The sequence below is a fragment of the Mesoplodon densirostris genome, chromosome 1, assembly GCF_025265405.1.
Source record: "Mesoplodon densirostris isolate mMesDen1 chromosome 1, mMesDen1 primary haplotype, whole genome shotgun sequence".
NCBI classification, from domain to species: domain Eukaryota; kingdom Metazoa; phylum Chordata; class Mammalia; order Artiodactyla; family Ziphiidae; genus Mesoplodon; species Mesoplodon densirostris.
This window is the reverse complement of record NC_082661.1, coordinates 236,253,304-236,277,869: the sequence shown is the minus strand read 5'-3', so window position 1 is coordinate 236,277,869 and position 24,566 is coordinate 236,253,304. Positions and strand designations below refer to the sequence as shown.

The 24,566-nt window shown below is 47.1% G+C and overlaps 1 protein-coding gene across 5 annotated transcripts in view; it reads right to left on the bottom strand.

Moving 5' to 3' along the window:
• Window positions 1–24,566, bottom strand: part of TMEM131L (transmembrane 131 like) — a 159,909-nt gene that overhangs the window by 5,653 nt on the left and 129,690 nt on the right. For 4 of the 5 annotated variants that reach the window (XM_060116533.1, XM_060116544.1, XM_060116564.1 and 1 more), the window contains 6 exons: window positions 19,430–19,578; window positions 11,366–11,490; window positions 8,508–8,674; window positions 7,161–7,346; window positions 4,413–4,491; window positions 2,952–3,034 (listed from right to left, as the gene is read on the bottom strand). In XM_060116533.1, coding sequence (XP_059972516.1) covers window positions 2,952–3,034; window positions 4,413–4,491; window positions 7,161–7,346; window positions 8,508–8,674; window positions 11,366–11,490; window positions 19,430–19,578 — 789 coding nt within the window. The remainder of the gene's footprint in view (window positions 1–2,951; window positions 3,035–4,412; window positions 4,492–7,160; window positions 7,347–8,507; window positions 8,675–11,365; window positions 11,491–19,429; window positions 19,579–24,566) is intronic. The other variant, XM_060116555.1, reaches the window with a different exon arrangement.

Here is a 24,566-nt window from a genome sequence, read left to right as displayed (position 1 = left end):
CAACGGGCAAGTTTGCTTCGCCCAACATAATAAAGATAATGTCTCCTGCCTATTATTAAAACAACAAAACAGAACAAAAACCTTAGGGTCCCTAAGCTCAGGGCTCCTTTCCTGTAACAGAAAGGAGCCTTTCCAACCACTGACCACTGCAGGTGCAGACGGCCACCCGGGCGGCCCTGCGTCGCCCCCAAGAGACTGGGGGCCTGAAGGAAGTGTGCTTAAAAGATGCTCAGGCTGCTTGCTGTGCTAAGCGTCCTATTCTCTGACCCAGGAGTCTCTTGTCCTCTGGCAGCAGCTACATAATCATGGCAGGCTAACTTGTTAGCTCGTAATAAGTGGGGTAAACGCCTCAGACCCTTCCCCGGTCTCGACAGTGATGTGATCTGACTCACGTTCAATATCCCTCTGGCTGCTGTGCTGAAAAGAGACGGCAAGGGGGTGGCAGATGGTCACCAGAGTTACTGTGGTGATCATTTTGCAGTATGTATATATGATGAATCACTACATTAGTTACACCCCTGAAACTAATATAATGTTATGTATCAATCATATCCCAAAAGGAAAGAAAATAAAAGACAATGAGATAGTGAGGTGAGGTGAGAAGTAGAGAGAGCTGTTGGGAGGCCGCGGCGAGAAAGAATGGTGGCCGTGGGGAGAAGTGATCAGATTCTGGGTCTGTTTGGAAGGCAGAGGCAGACAGACAACAGATCCCATGTGGGGATGAGGAGAAGAGTCCAGGATGATGCCCAGACTTCTGGCCGGAGCAACGAGAAAGCCCGAGTGGGAGGCTGTGGGAGGCGTAGGGCTGAGGAGGCGAGCGTTCGGGACGGGACGCCAGTGCAGGCCCGAGGACAGATGGCAGTGGCAGCTGGCTGTGCAGAACTGGGAGCTGTCGGGGGGCTGGAGGTGGACGGACCACCCGGAGAGCATGACCCAGATGCGCATGAGAGCTGGGGGAGCCGAGGGGAACTGCACCGGGACCCCCGAGGTCACAGCCCGAGCCGAAGGTCTCAGGAGGCCGGAGTACGGGGCCCCGGCCACGGAGATCACTGGGGTCCCGCAGACACTGCTCAGGTGTCACGGCACAGCCAGCCCCAGCGGTTTCAGGGAGAACAGGAGGAAAGGAATCTAAGCAGCAGGCAGACGACTCCCCCAAGCAGCTCTCCCAGAGAGGCGGGCACAGAAGCAGCCAGGTAAGGGGGGGTCAAGGGAGAGAGTCTGGCTGCTTCTGTGTTAAGGACGGGATGGGAGGTCTCACGGTATGTACGGATGCTGGCGGGGACGACCCGTTAGAGAAAACCCGACGCCGGCGCCGAGCCGGAGCGGGACCCCGCAGAGGAGGGCAGCCTGACAACCCACGGGCCGCAGCAGGGGTGGCGGGTGGAAGACGGGCCAGGCGGAGCCTCTCTCTTCCCCAGGAAGCAGGAAGCGTCAGCGAGGAGAACCAGGCAGAGGACTGCCAGGTGGGCACGCAGCTGCCGGGAGGCTGGCGGCCGGCCGGCTATGTGTGCCGCCTTCAGTCTCGCTCATCTGCATGGCACGGGGCAGAGAAGCTGGAGAACCGGGGCAAAACCACGCCCGCGGCTCTGCAAGGAGGGCGCCGCGCGGGGGGGGGGGCCCAGAGGTGACGTCACAGCAGGTGGGAGGACTGAGCCTGGGCGCGTGAGGGAGGTGCGGGCAGAGGACGGGGACGGCACCGGCCCTGCGGACGGTGACCGTGAACGAGGGCTGCTTCTGTAGTGACTTCAGGGCCTCAACAGGGATTGTGACGGGTCATCAGAAAGTAGCTGCAGATTGTTAACAAAGACGAGGTACAAAGGCACTTGAAACACATACACACAACATGGATAAGACACTAGACGATGTACGATTCTCCAACTGACGACAAAAACAAAGACAGGAGAACATGTCAGGCGTACCTGTTCGGACACAGGTTTTCTTTTTCCTCACCGTTAATTCAATCCTCTCTCCCCTCTATCACCTCAAAGAGAAAAGGCGGTACCTTCTAAACCTTCCTAAATCTTGCCTAAGCAAATTACTGAATTTCAGAGTCTTTTTTCATCAAAAGCACTTATTTTTATTGGACCAGTAAGCAGATCCAACTCACGAATAGTTTATTTCTGTTGATAATCTGACAGCAGATAATCTCTCTGTAACCACAGAGCTGGAAGCCTCCTGCCTTCAAAGTAAAAGTGCTCCACGGTGCTGGGCAGCCTTTAGTGCAGCACGATTCACATGAGCAAAAGCAAGAGCTCGACGGTGCCGCAGAGGGTAACAACCAGGCTCATCCTGCCACCATTCCTGAGCCTGGTTAGGCGGGAAGGAGGCGCGAGGAGAAAAGAGGAGACACCAAGGGAAGGAGAAGGAAGGAGAAGGAAGGAGAGGGGGCCTGGAGTTAACCTCCGGGGCAGACCCTGGGCGCAGCGGCTTCCCTCCCTGGGCCCTGTGTCCAGGCTCCTGGGCCGCTGTCCCTGCCTGGCTGAGGCCAGAGAAGCTCAGCGCTGGGCCTCAGCACCGGTGCAGGAGGGAGGCTGGATCAGTGGACAGGGTTCTGAGACAAGGGGGATGGTGTGGGGACGGGGGACAGGCAGAGACACGGGGGGTGGAAGTCTGCTAATCGGGGCGCTGGACCCTCCGTCTGCTCCCCGCTTGTCTGCCATCCTAGATGGGAAAGGGAACTAAAGGCGGAGGCAATCCCTGTAAAGGGGCCCCACCTTGCTCCGGGGCCACAGGCCACCTGTGCCTTGTGTCCCAAGAGGGAGCTCAGGGTCCGTGCAGAAGGGGCAGCCGAGGCCAGGGGCCCTGAGGACGCCAGGGCAGAGGGCAGGGGCCTTCCCGATGCTCGAGAGCCGGGGCACAGACAAGCCAGCTCTGTCTGTCCTCAAGCTCCCCGGCCAGCAGCGCGACATGGACACCTGGCCAGTGTCCAGAGCAAGAGCAACGTGCCTCACCTTTATCTTCTTCAACAGCCGCAGGCCCGGCAGGAAGGCTGGGACAGGGGGCGTCCGCGTGTCGGGGGAAGCTACTCACGTCTCTGTGGGGAGAGCAGGAAGATGAGGAGCCACTGACCCTCTCTGTACAAGGAAATGCTGAATTTCTGTAACTAAGTCTGACTGCGTTTTTACATGAATTCTTCCCCTCAAAAACCATAAAGATACTAGAGACATAAAGGTATACACCCAAAAAAGGGCTGAGGAATATTAAATTCCCAAGATCCAGGGAAGTCTTTTTTTTTTTTTAAATAACATCTACCTTCAATCTTCTATTTTGGTGTAAGAGTATGTATGTATGTACGTATGTATGTATTCATTCATTCATTCATTTATGGCTGCGTTGGGTCTTTGTTGTTCTGCGCAGGTTTTCTCTAGTCGTGGCGAGCAGGGGCTACTCTTTGCTGTGGTGCGTGTGCTTCTCATTGCAGTGGCTTCTCTTGTTGTGGAGCATGGGCTCTAGTTGCACAGGCTTCAGTAGTTGCAGCACACAGGCTCAACAGTTGTGGCACGTGGGCCCCAGAGTGCGCGGGCTTCAGTAGTTGCGGCACGTGGGCTTCAGTAGTTGTGGCTCGCGGGCTCTAGACTGCAGGCTCAATAGTTGTGGCGCACAGGCTTAGTTGCTCCACAGCGTGTGGGATCTTCCCGGACCAGGGCTCGAACCGTGTCCCCTGCACTGGCAGATGGATTCTTAACCACTGCGCCACCAGGAAAGCCCCCAGGGAAGTCTTATTTTAACAAACACCAACAGCACAATGCTAACTAAAGTAGTCTGCAGTTTCCAATCTGCCTGTCAGCAGCTGGCAGCAACCTCCCACTCCTGGTTTACTCTCTACCCCTAACAGAAAGAGCTCGCATGGAGCTTTCCTCATCCATTCCATTTTTATGACACCACCCCCTGTCCTCTCATGGTGCCTAAAACCTAACCACACCCCTCACTCTGAAACCCTCTCCTTCTAACATACCCCCCTCTTCTCCCTCTCAGTAAACGGTACTTGTTTATTTTGTCCGATGCTGCAGAAATCATCACATGGTGAAACCGTAAACATGTGAGTGTCTTCTAGGTTCTTGCAAACTTCTCTGAATCATCAGTGCTCAGTTTTATTTCAAGTCCTAGGAAAGAGGAGCTGGTTCCCATCCTTATTGTTACTACGGTTCTTCCTACTTTCAGGAGTGACACCTTCTAACGCGGCCATATCACTGAAAGGACCAGCGATACCAGAGACGCTCCCACACAAGCGTCTTGCCTTGGAAAGATTGTACGCCCTGAATTATTAATAAAATCAGATTTTACTTTCTCACATCCTTAAAAGGTTTTCCTATTTTAGCCTGCAGAACCAAGTACAAAGAAGAAACACACGGAATGAAAGAAAAAAGCAGTACCTAAAACATACTGTAAAAGCTGGAAAACCAAACACTTACGTGGGATTGCAGATGTTATGAGAAAGATTCAAGGAGATGGGAGCTTCAGAGGGAAAGTCATTTTGTGAAACACTGTCTCCTGCATAAAAACAAAAAGGTGATCACAAGTGTTTATAAGCATAATTCAACTGTGTATATCCTGTGTTAAGATGCAGATCGCTAACATCGTTAACCCCTATGAGTGATTTATTTTTCACTTTTAACTGATATTCACATATTCAGTCAATTTTTTAATTAAAAAAACTTATACGTATGAATACGTATAAAACTGGTAGCATACTTCAAAAATACTTTGTGTTTTTGATCTTTTACACAAGTAATTATATTGGGGGGGACTTCCCTGGTGGTCCAGTGGTAAAGAATCCATCTTACAATGCAGGGGAAAACGGGTTCCATCCCTGGTCAGGGAACTAAGATCCCACATGCTGCGGGGCAACTAAGCCTGCACGCCACAACTACTGAGCTCATGAGCCTCAACTAGAGCCGTCGTGCTACAAACTACAGAGCCCACGTGCTGGGGAACCCGTGTGCCACAACTAGAGAGAGAAAACCTGCACGCCACAACTAGAGAGAAGCCCACGCGCCACAACAAAAGATGCCGCATACTACAACTAAGACCTGATGCAGCCAAAAATAAATAAATACGTACATAATAAATAAATCTTTAAAAAATTACACTGGGGACATTTTCCTGATATTTATTATACAACCTCTGAACGTAACTAGACCGAGTCTTATGCGCTGTGTTACAAGCAAGGCCATCACTCACCTTTCTCATTCTCCTGCTGTTGGCCTTATCCCCCAAGCGAGAGCTGCACTTCTGTTTTTTATTGATGTTAAGCACCAATTTTAAAAACTCTCACGTGAGCACCATCAGGCATACTGCCTTCAGTGGCCAAGAAGACCATCCCCGCCACCAAACAAAACACCACAAGCCGCCCTGCATCCAAGCCCTTGTGGCGTTCTCCAGCACACAGTAATAAACAGATGTACGTGTATGTCATTGGGGGGTCATTAGGCAAAAACAGCGTCTAAAAAGGCACCTGTAGGAAGGGCCAATGACGCGAAAAAGGCCAAGAAACGGACTGAAGTCACAAGTGGGCATTTGTCTAGGTTTCTATGGTGCCAGGGCCCAGGTCTCCCAGACAGGAGCTTCTTTATAGGTAATCACCGCTGGCAGGGGACACAGCAGAGGCCGCTGTAATGAGCGGGAGGTAGTGGGAAGTGGGCTGGGCTCGGCGGGAGTTAGGGTCCCAGGGCGTCCAACAAGCCACGTGACCCCTCTGAGCCCAGGTCCTTGAGGCACGGGGAGCGCCCCCATGGGCCTGCGTACAGAGTGAGCTTCCCATGGACACCACAGTGATGCCGATGGAACCCGTCTCCCCCCTGTCCTGATAACAAAGCTTAACCTGTACTATGTTGACCATGACGGGGAAAAGGAGTGAATTAAATCTTTACATAGACATGGAGGTATAACAAACAGCGCTGAGTGAAACAGCAAGGCGCAGCATGCTTACTGAAGCACGATCTCCGTTATATAAGTTAAAAATAATTCTCTGTTTTGTTGATGGATATATGAATGTAAAATAAAGTACGGATTAAAAGAATACACAGCAAGCCCATGACAGTGGACAGTGAGTCTCTCAAGCAGGAGGAAGCGGAACAGACTATAAAATACTACCTCTTAAAAAAAAAAGGAGGGCAAATATGACAAAATTAAGAGTTATTAATTCTAGGTGACAGAAATATAGATGCTTCTTTGACCTTTCCTGTATCTTTAAATTTTTCAAAAACAAGGGAGGACCACTGTTCATAGCAACGTTATTCATAAGACACAAAAGGTGGAAAAACCCAAGTGTCCATCAACAGATGAATAGAGAGATAAAATGCAGTCTATCCACACACAATGGAATATTTATTATTCAGCCTTTAAGAAGGGGGCTTCCCTGGTGGCGCAGTGGTTGAGAGTCCGCCTGCCGATGCAGGGGACACGGGTTCGTGCCCCGGTCCGGGAAGATCCCACATGCCGCGGAGCGGCTGGGCCCGTGAGCCATGGCCGCTGAGCCTGCGCGTCCGGAGCCTGTGCTCCGCAACGGGAGAGGCCACAGCGGTGAGAGGCCCGCGTACCGCAAAAAAAAAAAAAAAAAAAAGGAAGGAAATCCTGACATGTCACAACATGGATGAACCTTGAAGACACCATGCTAAGTGAAATAAGCCAGTCACCAAAGGACAAGTATTGTATGACTTCACTTACCAGATACAAGAGTATTCAAATTCATAGACAGAAAGCAGAATAGAGGTTCACAGGGCTGTAGGGGTGGGGAAGGGAGAGCTACGGTTTAATAGGTACCGAGCTTCTGTCTGGGATGGGGGAAAAGGCCCCAAGATAGATGGTGGTGATGACTGCACAACAATGTAAACGTATTTAATGCCACTGAACTGTACACTTAAAAATGGTTAAAATAGTAGATTTTGTGTTATGTATACTTTACCACAACAAACAAATGTACAAGTGAAAAAATAAACGTGGAAGTTCTTCGAACTGTTTCCAAGATAGACTTTAAAAAATAATAATAATCACGGAGGGAGGCAGGAAGGAAGAAAGAAAAAAGAAAGTGGCTAAAATACAAAGCAAAGCAAGCACGGGCATGCAGAGCCCACCGCAGGCGGGCAGCACTGGAAGGCAGATCAGGCCCCTGTTCTGGGCGCCGGGGCAGCAGGGCCAGGAGGCCTGAGTCCCAGACTCACCGGGCGGCAGGAAGTGCGGAGGGCCCAGCGTGGGCTTCTTGTCCCCGTCAGAGCTGCTGGCACTGCTCCAGCTGCCCCAGCTGCCCCGGCTGGCACGCACGCTGCCCGAGGAGCTGCCACAGTCCGAGCTGGAGTCTGAGCAGGACTTCTCCGCGCGCTTCTTCTCCGGCTTCTGGAAGTAACCCTCTGTGGGAAGTGAGAGAGGAGCCGTGTTTCGCTTACAGAGTTTTCAACCTGATGCCACTTCCAGGAGAAGGAGAGAGGCCAAGTTACGAAGAAGGCAGGGCTCAGCTTCAGGATCTGCTCCGTCTGCCCGTCCAGCGAGAAGGAAGACGCCCCCTGAAACTGACGAGGGCCCTGAGGAACTGACAAGGCGGGGGGAGCCACGGGCCCCACGGGCTCTGCCGTGGGCCGGACAGTGAACGTGGTCTAGCCTGAGAGAGTCAACACCAGTGATAATCTCGACCTAAAAGTGGTTCTGGAAATAACAAGTACTTCTCTCAAGAAAATCAAGGCTACTCTCTCGGACTGGAGACGTGCAGGTAATTTCTCTCTCTTGTGTTAAAATGTCCACCAAGATACACGTATGACTGATTCGCTCTGCTGTACACCTGAAACTAACACAACCTTGTAAATCAACTAGACTCTAATAAAAAGTGTTTTTAGCCGCGGAGCGGCTGGGCCCGTGAGCCACGGCCGCTGAGCCTGCGCGTCCGGAGCCTGTGCTCCGCAACGGGAGAGGCCACAACAGTGAGAGGCCCACAACAGTGAGAGGCCCACGTACCCCCCAAAAAAAAAAAAAGAAGAAGAAGAAAAAGTGTTTTTAAATGTCCCAGAAAGACCAAGAAACAACGCACACGTGTCTGGGAATGTGTATGTCGGTGTCCCCACCCCTCCCCCCTCCCCAGTACTTTCCTCTCCTGCCACCCTCCACCCCTCCCTGGACCCAGCCCTGGTGCCCCCAGGTCACTGGCCGGCAGCCCTCGGTGGAGCAGCAGCCTGGCTCTGCAGGAACCACCTGCGCAGGGGTGTGAGAACGGCCACTGTTCTCCCCTGGCTTTCCCCTACCCGCCTCTTTCACCAAGGGAGTCCTGTCTTGAGCAAGCACCCACTGTCGTTCAGCCGTCTGCATGACACAGTTGAGAATGGCCAGATTTTAGAGGAGTGGGAGGTAGGAGGGGCAACGCTGGGGGCCTGCCCAGGCTCAGAAGACTCGCAGCCAGGACAGCTTTCCACTCAGGCTTGAGTGAGGTGATCATCTCTCACACCGGACACTTCCCCGAGGAAACAACCACCACCAACAATCCCGACAGAAGCACTGTTCTGTAGCTCCATGCGGTTCCATACCTGCCTCTCCCTGCGAGGCAGGTAAGCTGCTTCCAAGGCCAGCATCTGGTTTACATGCTTCCCCAGGGTGTTCCTGGATACACCAGCTCCTTAAGTCGATGTCACTGCTCAGCTCAGACCTTTCAAATTCACTGCACACCAGCTTTAATGCACTCTGTTCCGAAGGCCTGGAAGAGCCACAAAAAAATCATGTCTGCATTTTATCGTGCACACACACATACCTGCTTTCCTTGAGACTTAGCAGAGGTGAAAATGTGAATCTGGGACAACTTGAGCCCTCTTCTCTCTGGGTCTGCTGGGAGAAGACCATAAGTAAGGGAGAGAGATTAGGAAGAACAAGATTTTGCTGTTTTAGAACGAGAATTAAGTTGGAGCTCATTTAATCTCTTCATATTTTACAGTGAGAGGAGTAAAACTCCACAGGTTAAATGAGTCCCCCAAGGTCAACTGGTAAGTGGCAGGTGCAGGACCAGAACCCATGACCCTCTGTATGTCTTCCTTGGCTTTCGTGTAAAACATGACTCTCAGTAGATGAACCTGCTCCTTGGCGTCTGAGGGAAGGTCTGAGCGTTAACTGAAATCTTTTCTCATTCATTCATTTAGCAAACATGTGTGGAGTGATGACCATGAGCCACGTACTGTTAGGAAAGGTGTGCCGTCTACAAAGAAGAATGAAGTTCTTCCCCCAAGGAGTTCACAGTCCAACACTTGTATCTCTCTAACTATACCATGAACTTGAGGGAAAACCTGTAATACAGCTTTGTAAATGGAGACACAGAAATGTGTCAAAGAACGCTACGTGAAGACCTAGGTGATTATTTCACACAGTCCAACTTCCGTACCTCATGTCACATCTGTAGGAGGACAGGTGTGAGATGAAGCCGATGGTCTCAGTGGGTTGTGACCACTCAGGGTAAAGAGTATAGAGACAGATTGGCAACAGACAGTCCAACAACCACCACCTACGTAAGCATCATGTTCTCAAAACATTCTGATTACCTACAAGCTACTTGGAAGTTATTCTTTAACAACGTAATTTGTTTCTTTAGCATGTCAGAAATCTGCTTTCAAAAATATGTTGTAACATTTAATTGGCGAAATTCCACCCTAATTTTATATCTTTCCATATGTCCACATCAGAAAAACATGCCACTTTAAAGTGACCACATAAGTCCACCAAATTTTTAGGAAAATACAAGGTGTGACTTTCCTTTCTATAGGAGACCACATTGCAGCTTTCAAATAATTTAGCCTAGGGCTTCCCTGGTGGCGCAGTGGTTGAGAGTCCGCCTGCCGATGCAGGGGACGTGGGTTCGTGTCCCAGTCTGGGAAGATCCCACATGCTGCGGAGCGGCTGGGCCCGTGAGCCATGGCCGCTGAGCCTGCGCGTCCGGAGCCTGTGCTCCGCAACGCGAGAGGCCACAACAGTGAGAGGCCCGCATACCGCAAAAAAAAAATAATAAATAAAAAAAATAATAATTTAGCTTAAATAAGAATTACCCATTAGTAAGTAGTATTTAATAATTTAATAATTACCCATCAATAATCTAATAATGCGTATCTTTCCTTTTTTCCTATTTGCATTTTGCTGATTGCAGGACACAGAACTAGAGCTTGAAGGCCCCCTGGGGTCGCCTGGCCTTCCTCCAGCAGAACAGGACATTCGGGGAAGGGGGGGCACGTGTTACAGGGCTGAATCCCAGGGTCCGAGCTCCTGATCGCAAAGGGGGCAGACACTGTAAGCAGCGTGTTACGTGCCCCCATGCGGGGGTCCTGGCCACCACGTGGGCGGTTCTGCCACAGTTCCCTCCCAACCACAAGAGCAACCACTACAGCAGGGTGGAGTCCCTTCCCCACGCAAGTCTGGAACTGCTAGAGAACAGATATGACAGCAACACATTTAAGTACCTAGCTGAGCCCACAAGAAAGAGAAATCCCCAGATGCCAGCGCGCAAAGGAAGAAAAGCCGGAGCGGTGGGGATGGAGGGGCAAGGTGGGAGGAAACAGGCTCCGAAGCCCACTCGGGACAGGAATCAGGGAGCTCGTCAGCGCGAGGGCCACCTGAGAGGCTCCCCAGGGACGAGGGCGGAAGGCGCAGGGGCACGGGTCTGCCAGAGGCACTCCGTATGTGGCGTCAGAATGGACGCGCACTGACCTGGTGGGAAAAAATTCTCGAGCTGCGGAATTTATGTAAAATTAGGCTTGGAGAGCTACTACTGGGAACCCAGACATGTGGGATCTGCACGAACACGTCAGCATCTTCATTTTACAGGTTAGAAAAGAAGCAAGGTTTCCCAAGGAGGCTGCCTGACTGCCTGGGGTCATGTCTGGCTCTGCCCCTGATCACTCTGGGGCTTCAGGCAAACCTCGCAGTATCTATCTGCAGCTCACTTCCCACGGCGGAAGAACCTACCTTCTGCTGGACGATCGATCGGGGCAAAGATTCTATGCGTGGGGACTATTCTCTTGCATTATCGGGACCCCAGACGGTCAGGGTCAACCTGGGACCGTGGGCCTGCCTGTGCCCAGGGGTCCTTACCACCTGCTCCACCAACGCCCCTGGTGTTGGAGGGATGGCTAGGCTTTTTCCCTAACACCTGCTATAGCTTTTTACATTTTATTAAGTAAAATTTTAAAATTTTGCTCATCTTAAGGGGTTTTCAACAAAATAAATAAAAGCATAACCAGAAGATATGTTACTTTTAAGAATATATCTTTATCTCAGAACACAAACATCTACACTCTCATATTATCTGTATCCAACGTAACAAAAATAAGATGGAAACATAATAGCTAAATGTAAAATTATAGAGTAAATAATAGATGAAAAATTTAAAGGGACTGTAAAAATCACACACCTCAAGACCTGGGCAGCACCCCTTTTCTTGTTTTTTCTACATGCTCGATTTTTATTCCAATTTAAATTTTGTAAGTTTCCTTCTTTTTTCTCCTGAAGCTTCTTCTTCCTATAAGGATCTTCCTGCTAAAGAGGAAAAAGAAAACTTTTAGTAAGGGTTTCAACTTACTAACACAAATAAAACCTGTGTATGGTTTTTTCTTTTAACTTTTGAAGACCAACTCCATCTGAATTCAGAACATTCCAGCACTAGTGAAAACAGACATGCATTTCTCAATCTCTAGCCTGTTTTCATTTCCCTTCTTTCTCTACCTCCCCTCAGCCTCTGCAAAAAGAAAAAAAAATTGTCGCCTATAAAATTTCTAAGGGGCTAAAAAGGAAAAACATCTGTTAATAATTTATGGTCAGCTTGCCGTTAACCTCAGCAGCAATAAATCCTCCGACCTTCACCTGTTTATTTGGTATGTGCAATTCACATGAATTACTACTGAAGAAAAATCGTGTAAAAACTCAACTGAGGAGTAATTTGTGTATTTATGTTTTTATTTGCTTATAGATGAACTTTAGGAGAACAGGCAAAACTCCAGAGAATGCTCCAAACTAGTTTAAGCTTCTCAAGTAAATAATGCCAAGAATATGCTTGATGTTTTTTTAATGTGGTTCTGAAAAACTTAATTTAGCATGAGACAGAAATATATTATATATAATATGTATGCATATATATATATACACATATAAATAAATTTTTTTTTAATTTGGGTTTTTTCCTCTTCTAAATGTTAGGCATGGTCTGCTAACAGGCCCAAGGGGAGGGTGATTCCCTTTTTAAGTAGCTCATATCTCTAATGTCTACTAATACTTTCTCCTTTTCTTCCTTCCACCATGCTGCCCCTTTAAAGCAGAAGAAAAACAAAAGGTTTTAGATACCTGCACATTACATGTCTGGGGTACTGAAAGCCTCATGTTTCCATCAAAGCAATATGCTCACTACAGTAAATGAATACGAGAAATAAAATAATATTTTAAGTGTACATGTGGTGGGATTATGGTATTTTTGCTTTCTTCTTCACACTCCTTTATTTTTTCTCCCAATATGTATTACCTTTTTTCTCATTCTGAAGGCATTTTTAAAACATGGTAAGTTAAACATACAAAGTCCTATCCTATAGGACCGTATGCTAATCGTTGAAGTTTGATGCTAAATTGACGCATTAAAGACGTATGATCAGATGCGATCCAATGTTAAACATTAAATACAAACCACGTTTATTCAAGTATTGCTCTCTGTGAATTTCCAACTTTTGCTGGGGGAGGGGGGAGAGTCTGCCTCTCCCCGGCCTCACTCACAGCCAGTACCTGACCCTTTCTGTCCCTCTAGGGTCACCCGCAAGTAAAGGACCAGCCCCAAGTGGAGCCAGGAAGGGTGCTCTGGGCAGGAGTCACTCTGGACGTGGCTGCCTTCTCAGCACAGTCTGGTTAGAATAGCACAACAGGCCACAGGAAGGGAGGCACTGGAGGGCTACACCCAGCGGGGACTTGGTGGTCAGAAGCATCGCCACCTACTGTGAGTATCAGAGAGTGAGTTTCAGGAGCGTGGGGGACATGCTGGACGAGGAGGTGTGGATGGAGTGCTGAGAAGCAGGGTCCACAGCACACACAGGAGGGCTGGGGAAGAGGGGTGTGCGCACGCGTGTGTGTGTGTGTGTGTGTGTGTGTGTGAATGACACAAAGAGAGACCGAGAGAGAAGCGCTGGGCAGTGCAGAGGCATGGGGCTGGGGTCAGCTGGGGGAGGACAGGCCCGCAGCAGACGCCGCAGGTGGGGCAGAGTGGAACGCAACCTGAGAGCCGAAGCCACAGACTTGTCAGGAAATGGGAGGAAGAGGACAGGGGCAACCGGCTCTTTGTTTTCTGGTGGGGAGGTGCCACATGCGACGAAGCAGGACTAGCCGGGATCGGAAAGGGTCCACGCAGACCTGAAGTGAAGACCAGTGTCTGAGGCCAAACCACCCGGTCTGAACCTCACTGCGTGTGACAAGCTGACTCATCCTGGGCAAGTGACTTAGCCTCTCTTTGCCTCGGTTTCCCAGGTCTTCCAAAAGGCTGCTGTGAGGACTGAAGTGCCCGACAGTAGTAAGCAGTTTGCATAAGACTTAGCTATTATCATCCTCATCGTTGAATTATTTGAACTAAGTTCTCCGATCTCCCTGAATGAGGGACAAGTTAACTGGCCGCAGCGTGGGGAAAGAAGATTTCCTAAGCTTTAATAGTAAAAGAAAAGGAAGAAATCAAAGAGAAATCACAGACTGACTGCACAAAGGCATTCTTAAAGCCACTGTACCTAAGTCAAAGCGAATAAAAGTAAGAGGGAAAGGGTCAACCAAGAAACAAATCTGTGATACTATTTGATAGACAAAGAGCTAATACCTTCACCTATGTTCTCATAGAAAAGAAGAAAAGAAACACTAACACTCAATAGAAAAGTGGGTAAAGGACATGAAATGCAAATTCACAAAAGAAATAGAGAAGGCCAGAGACACGAAGAGTTCCTCCAAAATACTTAATAATAAAGTATGTTTTTAGGAGAGACCAATTACCTCATCTTTCCATGTTGGCTTTAAAAACACAAGTGTGTTGACACTGCGTGTTTATGCCTGCAAACACGAGGACAGGCTGGGGGGGCCGCGTGTGGATCCACGTGTGTCTCTCAGCGGGGCAAGAGAAACCAGGCTAGACACTCACTTCTTAACTTAGAAAAAAAAATATTTTTTTAAATGTCAGTGGCAGGATCTCGGATGAATGACGTTTTGCTTGTGTTTCTCAGAATTTGACAAAAAATGAAGGAAAATACTTACTTTTCCCTAGTAAGGGAGGCAAACTGAGAGGAGAAACAAAACACAATCACTTACCTATCCCACTGACCAAGATTGTGCCAAACAACGGTGCTGCTGAGACCAGAGTAACACAATGGCTGTCGTGCACCGTGCATGAGGGGAAACAGGGACCCTGCTTCCGGAGAGCGAGTTGGCGGCACACACCAGGGGCCCTGACAGTTGACACTCTAATTCTATTTTTAGAAACCTATAGCAAGGATGTACCAGATATACAGGCCAGACTTAGTTCATCATGCTATTATGAAAATAAAAAGTCGCAAACAACTTTAATGTCCAACTGCAGGGGAATGGTTTGGATTACGGCACAGTTAAATGATGGAATGTTATGTAACCACGGAAAACAAAGTTTCCCGTTAATTTCTAACATGAGAAAATTCAGAATAACAACACTATACCAAAGCTCCATATACACAATAATAATTATCCCAAGTTTGTAAACACTTGCATAGAGAAGGAAGAGAATACAGAAAAATGCAAAAAGTGGTCCATTTTTGGACAGATCTTGCCCTCCCTTCTTTATGCTTCTGTAATAATCATGAATTCCTTTTCTAAGGGGGGAAAAAAAAAGATCTGCTTACAAGAAAATAAACAGCCAGGGCTGGGATTAAAATTTAGTCTGTGGCTCCCAAATCTGGGCTTCGACCTCCTTTGCCAATAAATCTGGAGGAATGTTCCCCATGTGCTATAGACAGATCTGTAAATTTCCTAAGCTGCAAAGTCAGGCTCCAAGAACGTACAAGAAAAACAAACACTGAGCACTGCATTTGGGAATGTGTTTATTGAGACTGATTTTCTCCAAATGAACAATGACATGGAAAGTACACTCAGGGTGGTTTAAAGAAGAGCCCACAAAACTGAGAGCGGCCCCCGGAGCCAGCAGAGAGGAAAGCCCACAGCTCCGCCCCCATCCTGCCCAGGTGACTACAAGGAACCTCGGAGCCCCAAGCACAGCCCAAGCCCCCAGACCCTCAGCCCCGCTGCAGCCCCCCTGCACCCAGAGCAGACATCCGTCCCGCCCAGGGTCCCAGACCAGGAAGGGAAGGAGGAACCTACCCAAGCCCTGGGACCAAGGCCAAGAAGTGTCTGAGTGCCACAGACAGGGATCAAGACACGGCCCGTGGCCCCCTCAACCTGGTGTGAAGACACGGCCGGGGGCACCGGCACAGAGAGCAAGTCTGGACGGGAGCCAGGGGAGACTTCGGGGCTGGGGGGCACGGCGCCCACACACGCGGAAGACGGTGCAGCGTCCCCAGCCTGACCTCAGGGTCCCCTCCAGACAGCCCGGCACTGATCAGTCCCCACCTCTCCTCCCAGGACACATCTGGGAGGCGTCGGCACCGCTCAGCTTCAGCTTCCACGTCACTGCAGGGCAGCACGGACGTCCCCGTTCCCAACGCGCCCAGTCTCTCCTCCCCCAGATCCCATGACTTGCCTTCCGCTCCCGACGGCCCTGTCTCCATGGCCCGGCCGGCGTGCCTGGCCTCCGTCACTATACCTGCTCCATCAAGCAGACTCAGGCCGCTGGTTTCCGTGCACACTTCAGAGAACTCACGTCACCCTTCCATTCTAAACTCCACGGGGACAACTCCCACGTCCCAGGCCCGGGCCGGCCTCGCCACGGCAGCTCTCGCGCGGTATCTCCCACCTACCAGGCTGTGCCACGTCCAAGTCCAGCCAAACCCCTCTGTCGGCAACGACCCCAGTCACACCTGTCACCTCTCTGATTCTTACTCCTGGGCAGTGCTTCACAAGTGCTGCTATTCTAACCACGTGTTACATTCACTCCTCCAGTCCTCACGAACCTATGAGGCAGAGATACTATTAATACTCTCAGTTTTCAGATGAGGAGACTGAGGTGTTGAGTAACGCGCCCAACGTTACAGAGTAAGTGTCGAGCTGGGCTCACACCAGCTGCAAAGTCCGTGCCGCTAACCACGGGGCAACACGGCCCTGACAAACATAAAAATGAAGCCCCAATTCCCCATCTTTTAGTGACCCAGACTTAAAACCTTGGAGTTGTTTTTTGCAAATGGATCTGCAGGCAAAGCCAGCTCCTCCCCTTTAGGCAGCCGGGTGCTAAGAAGTCCTGCTGGTCTGTCTTCTACACTGTCTCCTACCTCCTCTTCCCATCCTGCACCCCTGCTCCTGCCCGAACAGAATCTTGATGTCATCACACCTCCCAGCAGAGGAGCAGCCTCCTGGTGAGAAGAGAGCTGGTGTCCATGTCTGCCCTCCCCAACCCAGCCTCCAAAGCACTAGGGCTGATCCTTCAGAAATGCATTATTCACACATTCATTCAAGCACTCGCTAAACCACCACACTGGCTCTTTATAACAGGTACCCTGCCCACCTCCGTGAAACTGAATTGAAAGATACTCAGTTACGACCTTCAAGGAGATCGCAGCCCACAGGTTGTTCTCCATTTCCTGTACACCCTCCTCTACCCGCCACCCCCTGCCCGGTTCAGGACCCTTCAATAGTATTCCATGATTTGCAGCAGGGTCCCCAAACCGGCCACCCTCAGGCCAAATCCTCCAAAAAGACTTTTTTGTTTGGACCAATGTGCTTTTAAACATTTGATCCTGAAATTCCTGAGCAGGCAACCTTCCCTTCCTAGCGCCTGTGCTTCCTTCCTTCCTTGTGTCTCCCACTGAGATCCAGGGACTAACGTCTGAACTCTGCGTTGGCATCGAGGGCCTTGGCGAGCTGGCAGGACTCTGCCTCTGCCTTCCCCCTCCTGACTGGGATCCTTCTCGGTCAGACGACTCCCTCACTGCTCCCAACCGTGCCAGGAGGCCCGGTGGTGGTGCCGGCTGCCCCGCTCGCTTCCTCTGCTTCTCTACACTCCCCCTGCACACGCTCCTTCCTCCTCAGGGCTTCCCATGGCCCCTGCAAGCTAAGCTGCCGTTCCCATCTCTGCAATCCCCTCTACTATGCACTGACTTTAGCACTTGACTACATGGAAATGTCTTTCTCGACAGACCACAAATTCCTGGTTTGGAATGTCTGTGATTTTCTTATTTGGTATCACTCTCATTCCATTTACTTAAATGAAAAATGCATGCTTTTTGTAGAGTTGAAGCAAAAATTGAGTAGCATAAAGAAGGAAAAAAGAAATCATGCAAAATACCATCACTCAGAAATAAGCAGGTTCTCCCACTGATTATTTGGCAAACCTTATTCTTTAATGTGTCTTTTTAAGAACCTATACATACCTAAGGATGGGAGGACAGATGATGGGAGAAATTTAGACCACCAGGACCATGCATTATTTTTAAATTCAAATTTAAGGCTCAGTTTTATTTGAACTTAGAAGAAAATGAAGTAGAACCAAAGGAACGCCAACTTTCAATAATTGCTTCTTCTCCACATGATACATTAATTGCCTAAGGATCTCTCTAAGGTTAAGAAAAAGATGCTGAAAGATATCTTCGTAGGTTTTCACCCTTTTAAACTACATGTTTCAGTTTTGCACAGGATTGTCTAGCTACCAAGGAAGATAAAATTAAAACTTACTTTCACTTACCTTTCAGTCCCACCCCCTGTTTTTGCAGATTTTATTATTATTTTTGTTTTGTTAAAGTTTTAATATTTGCAATATGTTTTACAACCATAACTGCCCACTGTTTAACCAAAGTTCTGGATATAAAGTGGACAGAAACCTCAAAAGACCTTTAACACAGCTTCCTCAAACTTCTTTCCTGGTTGGCTAAATTTCACTGACTTCATTTTTCAAGGAAGGCTCCCAAGTTCATTTGAGTTTACAGATGAATGCCTGTTGCTTTCGTGCCTGAGTGCCAGCTTTACTGGACATAATGTTCGTGTTCACATTTTCATTCTCTCGAAGATACTGTTCCACTGTTCTCAGACATTAGATGTTTCTACAAAGTCTGAGGCAAGCCTAGGTGTGTCTTTCTTGATTTTCCTGCCTTTTTCCGCACAACTCTTTAAGTTCAACACCTTAACCAGGATGTGCCTATGTCCAATATCACACATCAGCTTTTCCTGGTGAACACAGTGTGCCTTTGGATCTTTCAATTCAGTTTTTCACTCACATTGGGAAATTCTTCTATTACATCTCTGAATACTTTTCTGATCCACTGTTGGGCCATTTACTGAGACAATCATGATTCTGATGTTGGACTGTTTTTGTCTTTGTCCCCTTATCTATCATCATCTTTTCTCCAAAATCTATAATCTCTTAAAATTTTTCCTCCACATTCACTCTGATTATCTCAAAGCCTTTCCTTCAGGTCAATAAGTCAATTTTTGGCCATTGAACAGGTAATGTACTGTCTACATTTATTGACTTAACTTTACAATATCTCTTCCCACCTCATCGTAGTATATTAATTTGCCTTTAAAAGCTAGAATTTTATTGAATTCATAATCTGTAGTGGGAAGTATTTTCAGAGTTCCCTTCAGGTCTCTGGATATGTTTTCTTCTAGACTGGGATCTTGGTTTGTCTTCTGTACGTTGTACTCCTTTCCTTCATTTTTTACTATAGTATATTTGAACAATTGCAATGCTATTTTTTTTCACTGTGCTTGTGCTAATACACAGATAGCTCTGTCCTGTTGTGAAGTAGATAAATTCTCCGAAATCCCTTTCCCACCTTTATCTGGGAACTTTAGTTCCTATGAAATACAGGGCTGGGTTCTTTCTAGACACTTTGCAGTGGCCTACACAGTGGGAAGGGAAAGAGTTGGCTGGGTCAGTGCACAAGCTTTGCCCTCTCTTCTGGGATTCTGTCACACCAGGGCCCATGCACTGAAGCTAGAAAGGCATCCCTCTCCTGTGGATCCTGGATAATGCTTCTAACTCAGCAAGATTTTGCCCTAAAAACGGATGTTGGGCAACAACTGGAGAGGCAAGATATGTGATCTGGTTCTACTCCACCATCTTTACCCAGGAGTTAATCCATTTGCTTAAGAACAGCTTCTCTTGAGAATAAAAGCTATCTGAATTGTTTTAGTGTCTCCTGTATAATTAGAAGATAAATAAACTTTCTGAATACATGAACCTCACCAATTTATCAATGTGGATTCAAATACATAACTATCCTCTTTGAGAAGTATGAAATACAGATGTACAGTTATTACATAGATATTTGTGCTCTAAGTCCTAAACTTGGGTTTTGTTCTAATAGGCAAGAAAAAAAGGAATACAGACCTCGACTGAAGGTACGTCCTGCTTCTCAGAACATACGTCTTCTTTAGACGCTTTGTGAATCTTCTTTTCTGAAGCAGACTTTGTGTCAACCTTTTTCAAAGTTTCACAATTGTCTACTTCATTCTTGACAGGCACTTGCTGGTTATTCCCTTGAATAAATAAAAATGATTCAATTTCTAGCTAATTATTTCCATTCACATTCCCCATAGTTAAATCTTCTTCCTACACCTAACAATCTCATTTGATTTAATGAGATTTAGACTTAAGGACTGTTTTGACATCCACAATGCTCTAGAACTTTATTTTGCTTACAGGTGAAAATGTACTTATATTAAAGAGTTTTACAAACAGTCGTTAAAAGAGGTCATGGGAAGAAAGAGCAGGGGCACACCATTATTCATAGCGGCATTATTCATGAAAGTCAAAAGGTAGACACAACCCAAACGTGCATGGACGAATGGATGGATAAACAAAATGTGGTAAGTACCATGGAACACCATTAGCTTTAAAAACGAACGATTCACTGTGCTATAATGTGAATATAATTAGCATTACTGAACTGTACACACAAAAATGGTTAAGATGAGGGAAAAAAGGAATGAAGTTCCGACACATGACACAACATGGATGAACCTTGAAGACATTATACTGAGTGAAATAAGCCAGTCACAAGACAAATATTGGGTGATCCTATTTGTTTGAGGCACCTAGAATCATCAAATTCACCGAGATAAAAAGTGGAATGGTGGCTCCCAGGGGGTGGGGGGACGGAGTACGGGTAATTATTGCTTAATGGGTACGGAGTTTCTGCTTGAGAAGACGAAGAAGTCCTGGAAATGGATGACAGTGATGGATGTACAGTGATGTGAATGTACTTAATGCCACTGAGCTTTACAAGTTAAAATGGTTAACTTTTAGGTTCTATACACTTCACCACAATTGTCTTTAAGTTAGGGGAGGGAGAGAGGGAGGCAAGATCTTGGGTTCTGGTCATGACTCAGACACTAATTAGTTTTACTAATCACAAGTAAGTCTCTTAAGCTCCCTGAGCTCCAGTTTCCTTATTTATGACAATACCACTTCCTCTGCCCACCCTGACTGACTGCCATGAAGATGCAACCAGAACAGACAGAATATAAAGGGTCACCACCAACAGACACATGAACAGCTGGAGCACAGGGCCTTCTCCTGCAGGAAACGCCCACCTGCCCTGGGAACAGCACCCGCGGGGTGAGAACCAAGTGCGAGACAATCACGCTGGCAAGGTCTGCACCAGCAGGAACCACATCTGAAAAGTGACCTTTCCTTTGTTTTTTCAAGTGACTTCATTCCTAAGTGTATTTCTTCTTCTATCCTTGACTTTGACAGATGGTCAAATAGACTTCAACCCCACCTTAACTGGGCTCAGTGTTCTAATATGAATCAGAAAGGATTTCAATACCTTCCCCTTTTTTCGTTAACTGAAAATCCCTCACGACACCTTGGCCATCTGAGAAAGTGTAGATGCCCACGGTGCAAATACATCACAGCAGAGCAGGCTGCCGGCTCCCATCCAGGCCTGCTGAGGGGCCTGGGGCTGCACGAGGCTCTCAACCCAAACGACAGGAGGGGTCGAACGCCCTCCAGACCCTGCAATCCTGAAGCTACAAATCAAGCTCACTCAAAGCAAGATGCATACATTTCAACAATAACGCTTAAAAGGTAAGCATTCTTTTATTTTGTTAACGGAAAATGATGTAAATATTACGTAGCTATAAAAATGCTGGGGAAGCATAAATTCCTCTGCAACACAGATTGGGTGCGAGACGCCCACAGAGGAAACCATCCAGGACCGCGATTGAGCCGGGAAAGAGCCAAGAGCAAGGGAGACAGGGTCCAAACAGAAAAAGACATCATAAACAAAGACATCACTTCAGATTCCGGAAGCCATCGGTATGAACAGAATATAGATATTCTCCTCCAAAAATGTGCTGTGACTTTCCTAGGGTCTTAATTCATGAGAAAATGGTTTTCCTCAGGCCAAGAATAGCACTAAAAATATTAGTCATCAAAGTTTCTTAGGAAGCATCCAAATTTAATATCCAACACTAAACTACCCCCTAAAAAGGGATAAAGCACAGACTCTCCGAAAATTACTAATGCCTATCGTGGGGGCCAAGAATTAGGACCAACAATAAAATGAATTCAAATTCAGCCTTTGAGAAATTCTATCACGACAATATTCAAGAATTCAGAAATACCGTGAGCATATACTTCATTTAAAAAATGGAGCCATCCCATGGCATCCTACTAAGCGTGCTTACTCACAGCATTATACGCTTTTCTGCCATTTATCTCATGGAGTAGGAGTATTTGAGCCACAAAGATAACAAAACAAATACAAGAACAGGAACAAGTTAACAGGCCAGAATCCTGCTTGGATTTCTACTGAATCAAATCTAATTGTATGATATATTTTGAGTAAACCACTAGATCTTCATTTCCAGTTATCAGTATCTGTGCAAATGAGACTATTTTTTGAATTTCTGCAAATATTGGTATTTCAGAAATTTTGGAGGTATCTATCTAATTCAAAGAAAACTTTCATGTGCTATTAATTTCAAGGTTTTAGGGTATTATTAAATTTAAAAGTTCATTATCCTTTCCATTATTATAAGCAGAAACAACGAAAAATTTGCTAACTATTCCTGAGGCCAGAAGCAATTTGCCTCTAGCCCTAATTCTAAGTCTGTATTATTTTGATCATATAATGAAAAAATAACAGTTATAAATATTTGGAAAAGAGACAAATTTCAAAAGATCACTTACATGACACATAAAGCCCTGCTGTTGTCAGAGCATCAAGAGACTCTGGACCATGTAACACATGCTTGGAAGGCGTCGCTGTTTCACGGTTGTTTGACAGGCTGATGCCAAAAAACAAGTGTGTGAAACAGAGCCCTGAAGAATCTGTCAAGAGACTGCATTTCTATCGGGAATTTTAATTTATGATTTACTACAGGCCTCTCAGGAGGAGGCAGGAGAAAAGAGCAGGAAAGGGGTGACACATTTTCTGTTATTCAGAAAACACTCTGTCTCTCCACAACAACAACGGTGAGCACGTAGCCAGAGCCATTAATAAACAGCCTGGAAGATTTCGTTCTTACACAAGAAGTTACCCTCAGAAAAGAAAACTGTCTCAGAATAAGAGAAGCCACAGTGCTTCAGGCACCTCCAGGAGTTCTGGCGGGTTCGGGATGCCATTTCAGGCACTCTCAGGAGAAAGGCCACCTCCCCAGCCCCCTTTCCCAAAGGCAGTCTTGTCACTAGACCTGGTTCTAAGAACGTCTGTGTACTTTGGGAGAAATGGCTAGAAGGTGGCACAGACACTGACTGGTTTCAACTGAGTGAGTGGAAGTTCCCGAGGGGCCATCAGTTCAGCTCGCAAGACTGAAGCTGTTTTCTTCAGGTTCTAGAAAGGATCTTAAGATGGAAACACAACGTGAAATCCTTTTCAAAATAAGAAAAGAACTGATGCTCAAAGCTGGAAGTGAAAACTTGGAAGGTTCTTCCATTTTTGGTTTTCTCATTCTTGAGTGTTCTTTACACCCTGTGACCCCCTGCCTGTCACCATCTGCCAGCTTATGACAATGCTTTCCTTCAAATTCTGACAAAGGAACCCTGAACCCTCAATATGGCCAAAAGACTCCATATCTTACCTTCAAACTACAATTTGCTTCCCCTAAATATCTCAATCCTTTCTTATTTTTAAAATTCTCAATTCTTTAAAATGTTTAAATTGTAAATTGATGGCAGGCCACTTGTTTACTTTTTAACCTCTTTGATATTTTCCTAGAATAGTGATGTAAACAGAAAACAGTCAGAACCAAATACATGTCAGTGAATGGATTTCCCTGTGAGGAACCTCCTGCTGACAGATTAATTCTGGAGACAAATACAGGGCTGCAGATTAGCACCTTTGAATTTGCTGGTATGAACATGGTGGAAAGGCAAAGTTCTTTCATCAAATCTTATGTGAGCTGACCAGCAATCACCCTGATACTGCTTAACAGGCTGACAAGTCAGCTAAAGAGCAGTTTTTAAAAAACTCTTGAAGTGAGAGATTGGTTTTCATTTAAAGCATCATAAGCATACCAGTCATCTGTACAGGGAGGAAAGGTTCAGGGCGGGTTTGCCATCTACAATGATACAAGCAAACCCTATGTCTGTGGGCTCCCTTATTAAATTTACTCACACTTGCTGAAGTGTTATTAGATATTATATGGTCATCTAGGCTCAACTACAAGCATTAAACAGCATGTACTGGACAAGAGGATCCAGGAGCACCAAGTCGAATCCTCTGACCCACGCTGGCACTACATGGCTGGTCCATGCCCTTCAAAGAGCTCTGATGCAGCAGAAGGCCTTCCCATCCATCCGCCCACAAGGCCACAGCCCTTGCATTCTGCAGGCACATCTACCCAGATGTCTGATGGATGCACTGGACCACAGAAGACGCACTTCTGGAGCAACAAGTCCCTCAAACAAGTCTGATTTTAAGTTTGTGTAAAGTCAGCCTATGTCAAATACTGTCCTCAGGCCTAAATGACACATGAAACAAGAGAAAAGCCCAGCTAGACTCACTCCATAATTTCACCCTTTCACAAGAGTTTTGTAGTCTGGGCCCTAGACAGTGTCAGGACAGAAATGGAAGAACAGACACCCCACTGCCCCACCATCAACAGCCTCAGACAAGGAATGCTGTGACTTCATGAGATCTGGTAGAGGCTCCACCCAGGGGGCGCACTCACATACTGGGGGAGAGGCCGTGGGGATAGCTGGCCCTGCAAACAGGAGTCCTCTTCAAGCGTACGCACTGCTGCCAGGGAAATGGCACCAACAGGGTGGAACAAGGGGCACCGGGAGTGATGCACAAATTGCCCAAACCATGTTCTACTCAGAGGACCCTGCCTTCCTTTTGGATTAGAAACGTCCTTTGATGGAACATTTAAAATTCAGGTTGGTATTTTCCCTACTAAATGCATGAAGCTCATTAGAATCAGCCAATCTACTAATAGAATCTTCTCTACAATATCAAGGAGTGAAAAATATGATGTTATTTATATTTAGATGTTTCAAATAAGATCAAAGGTAACTG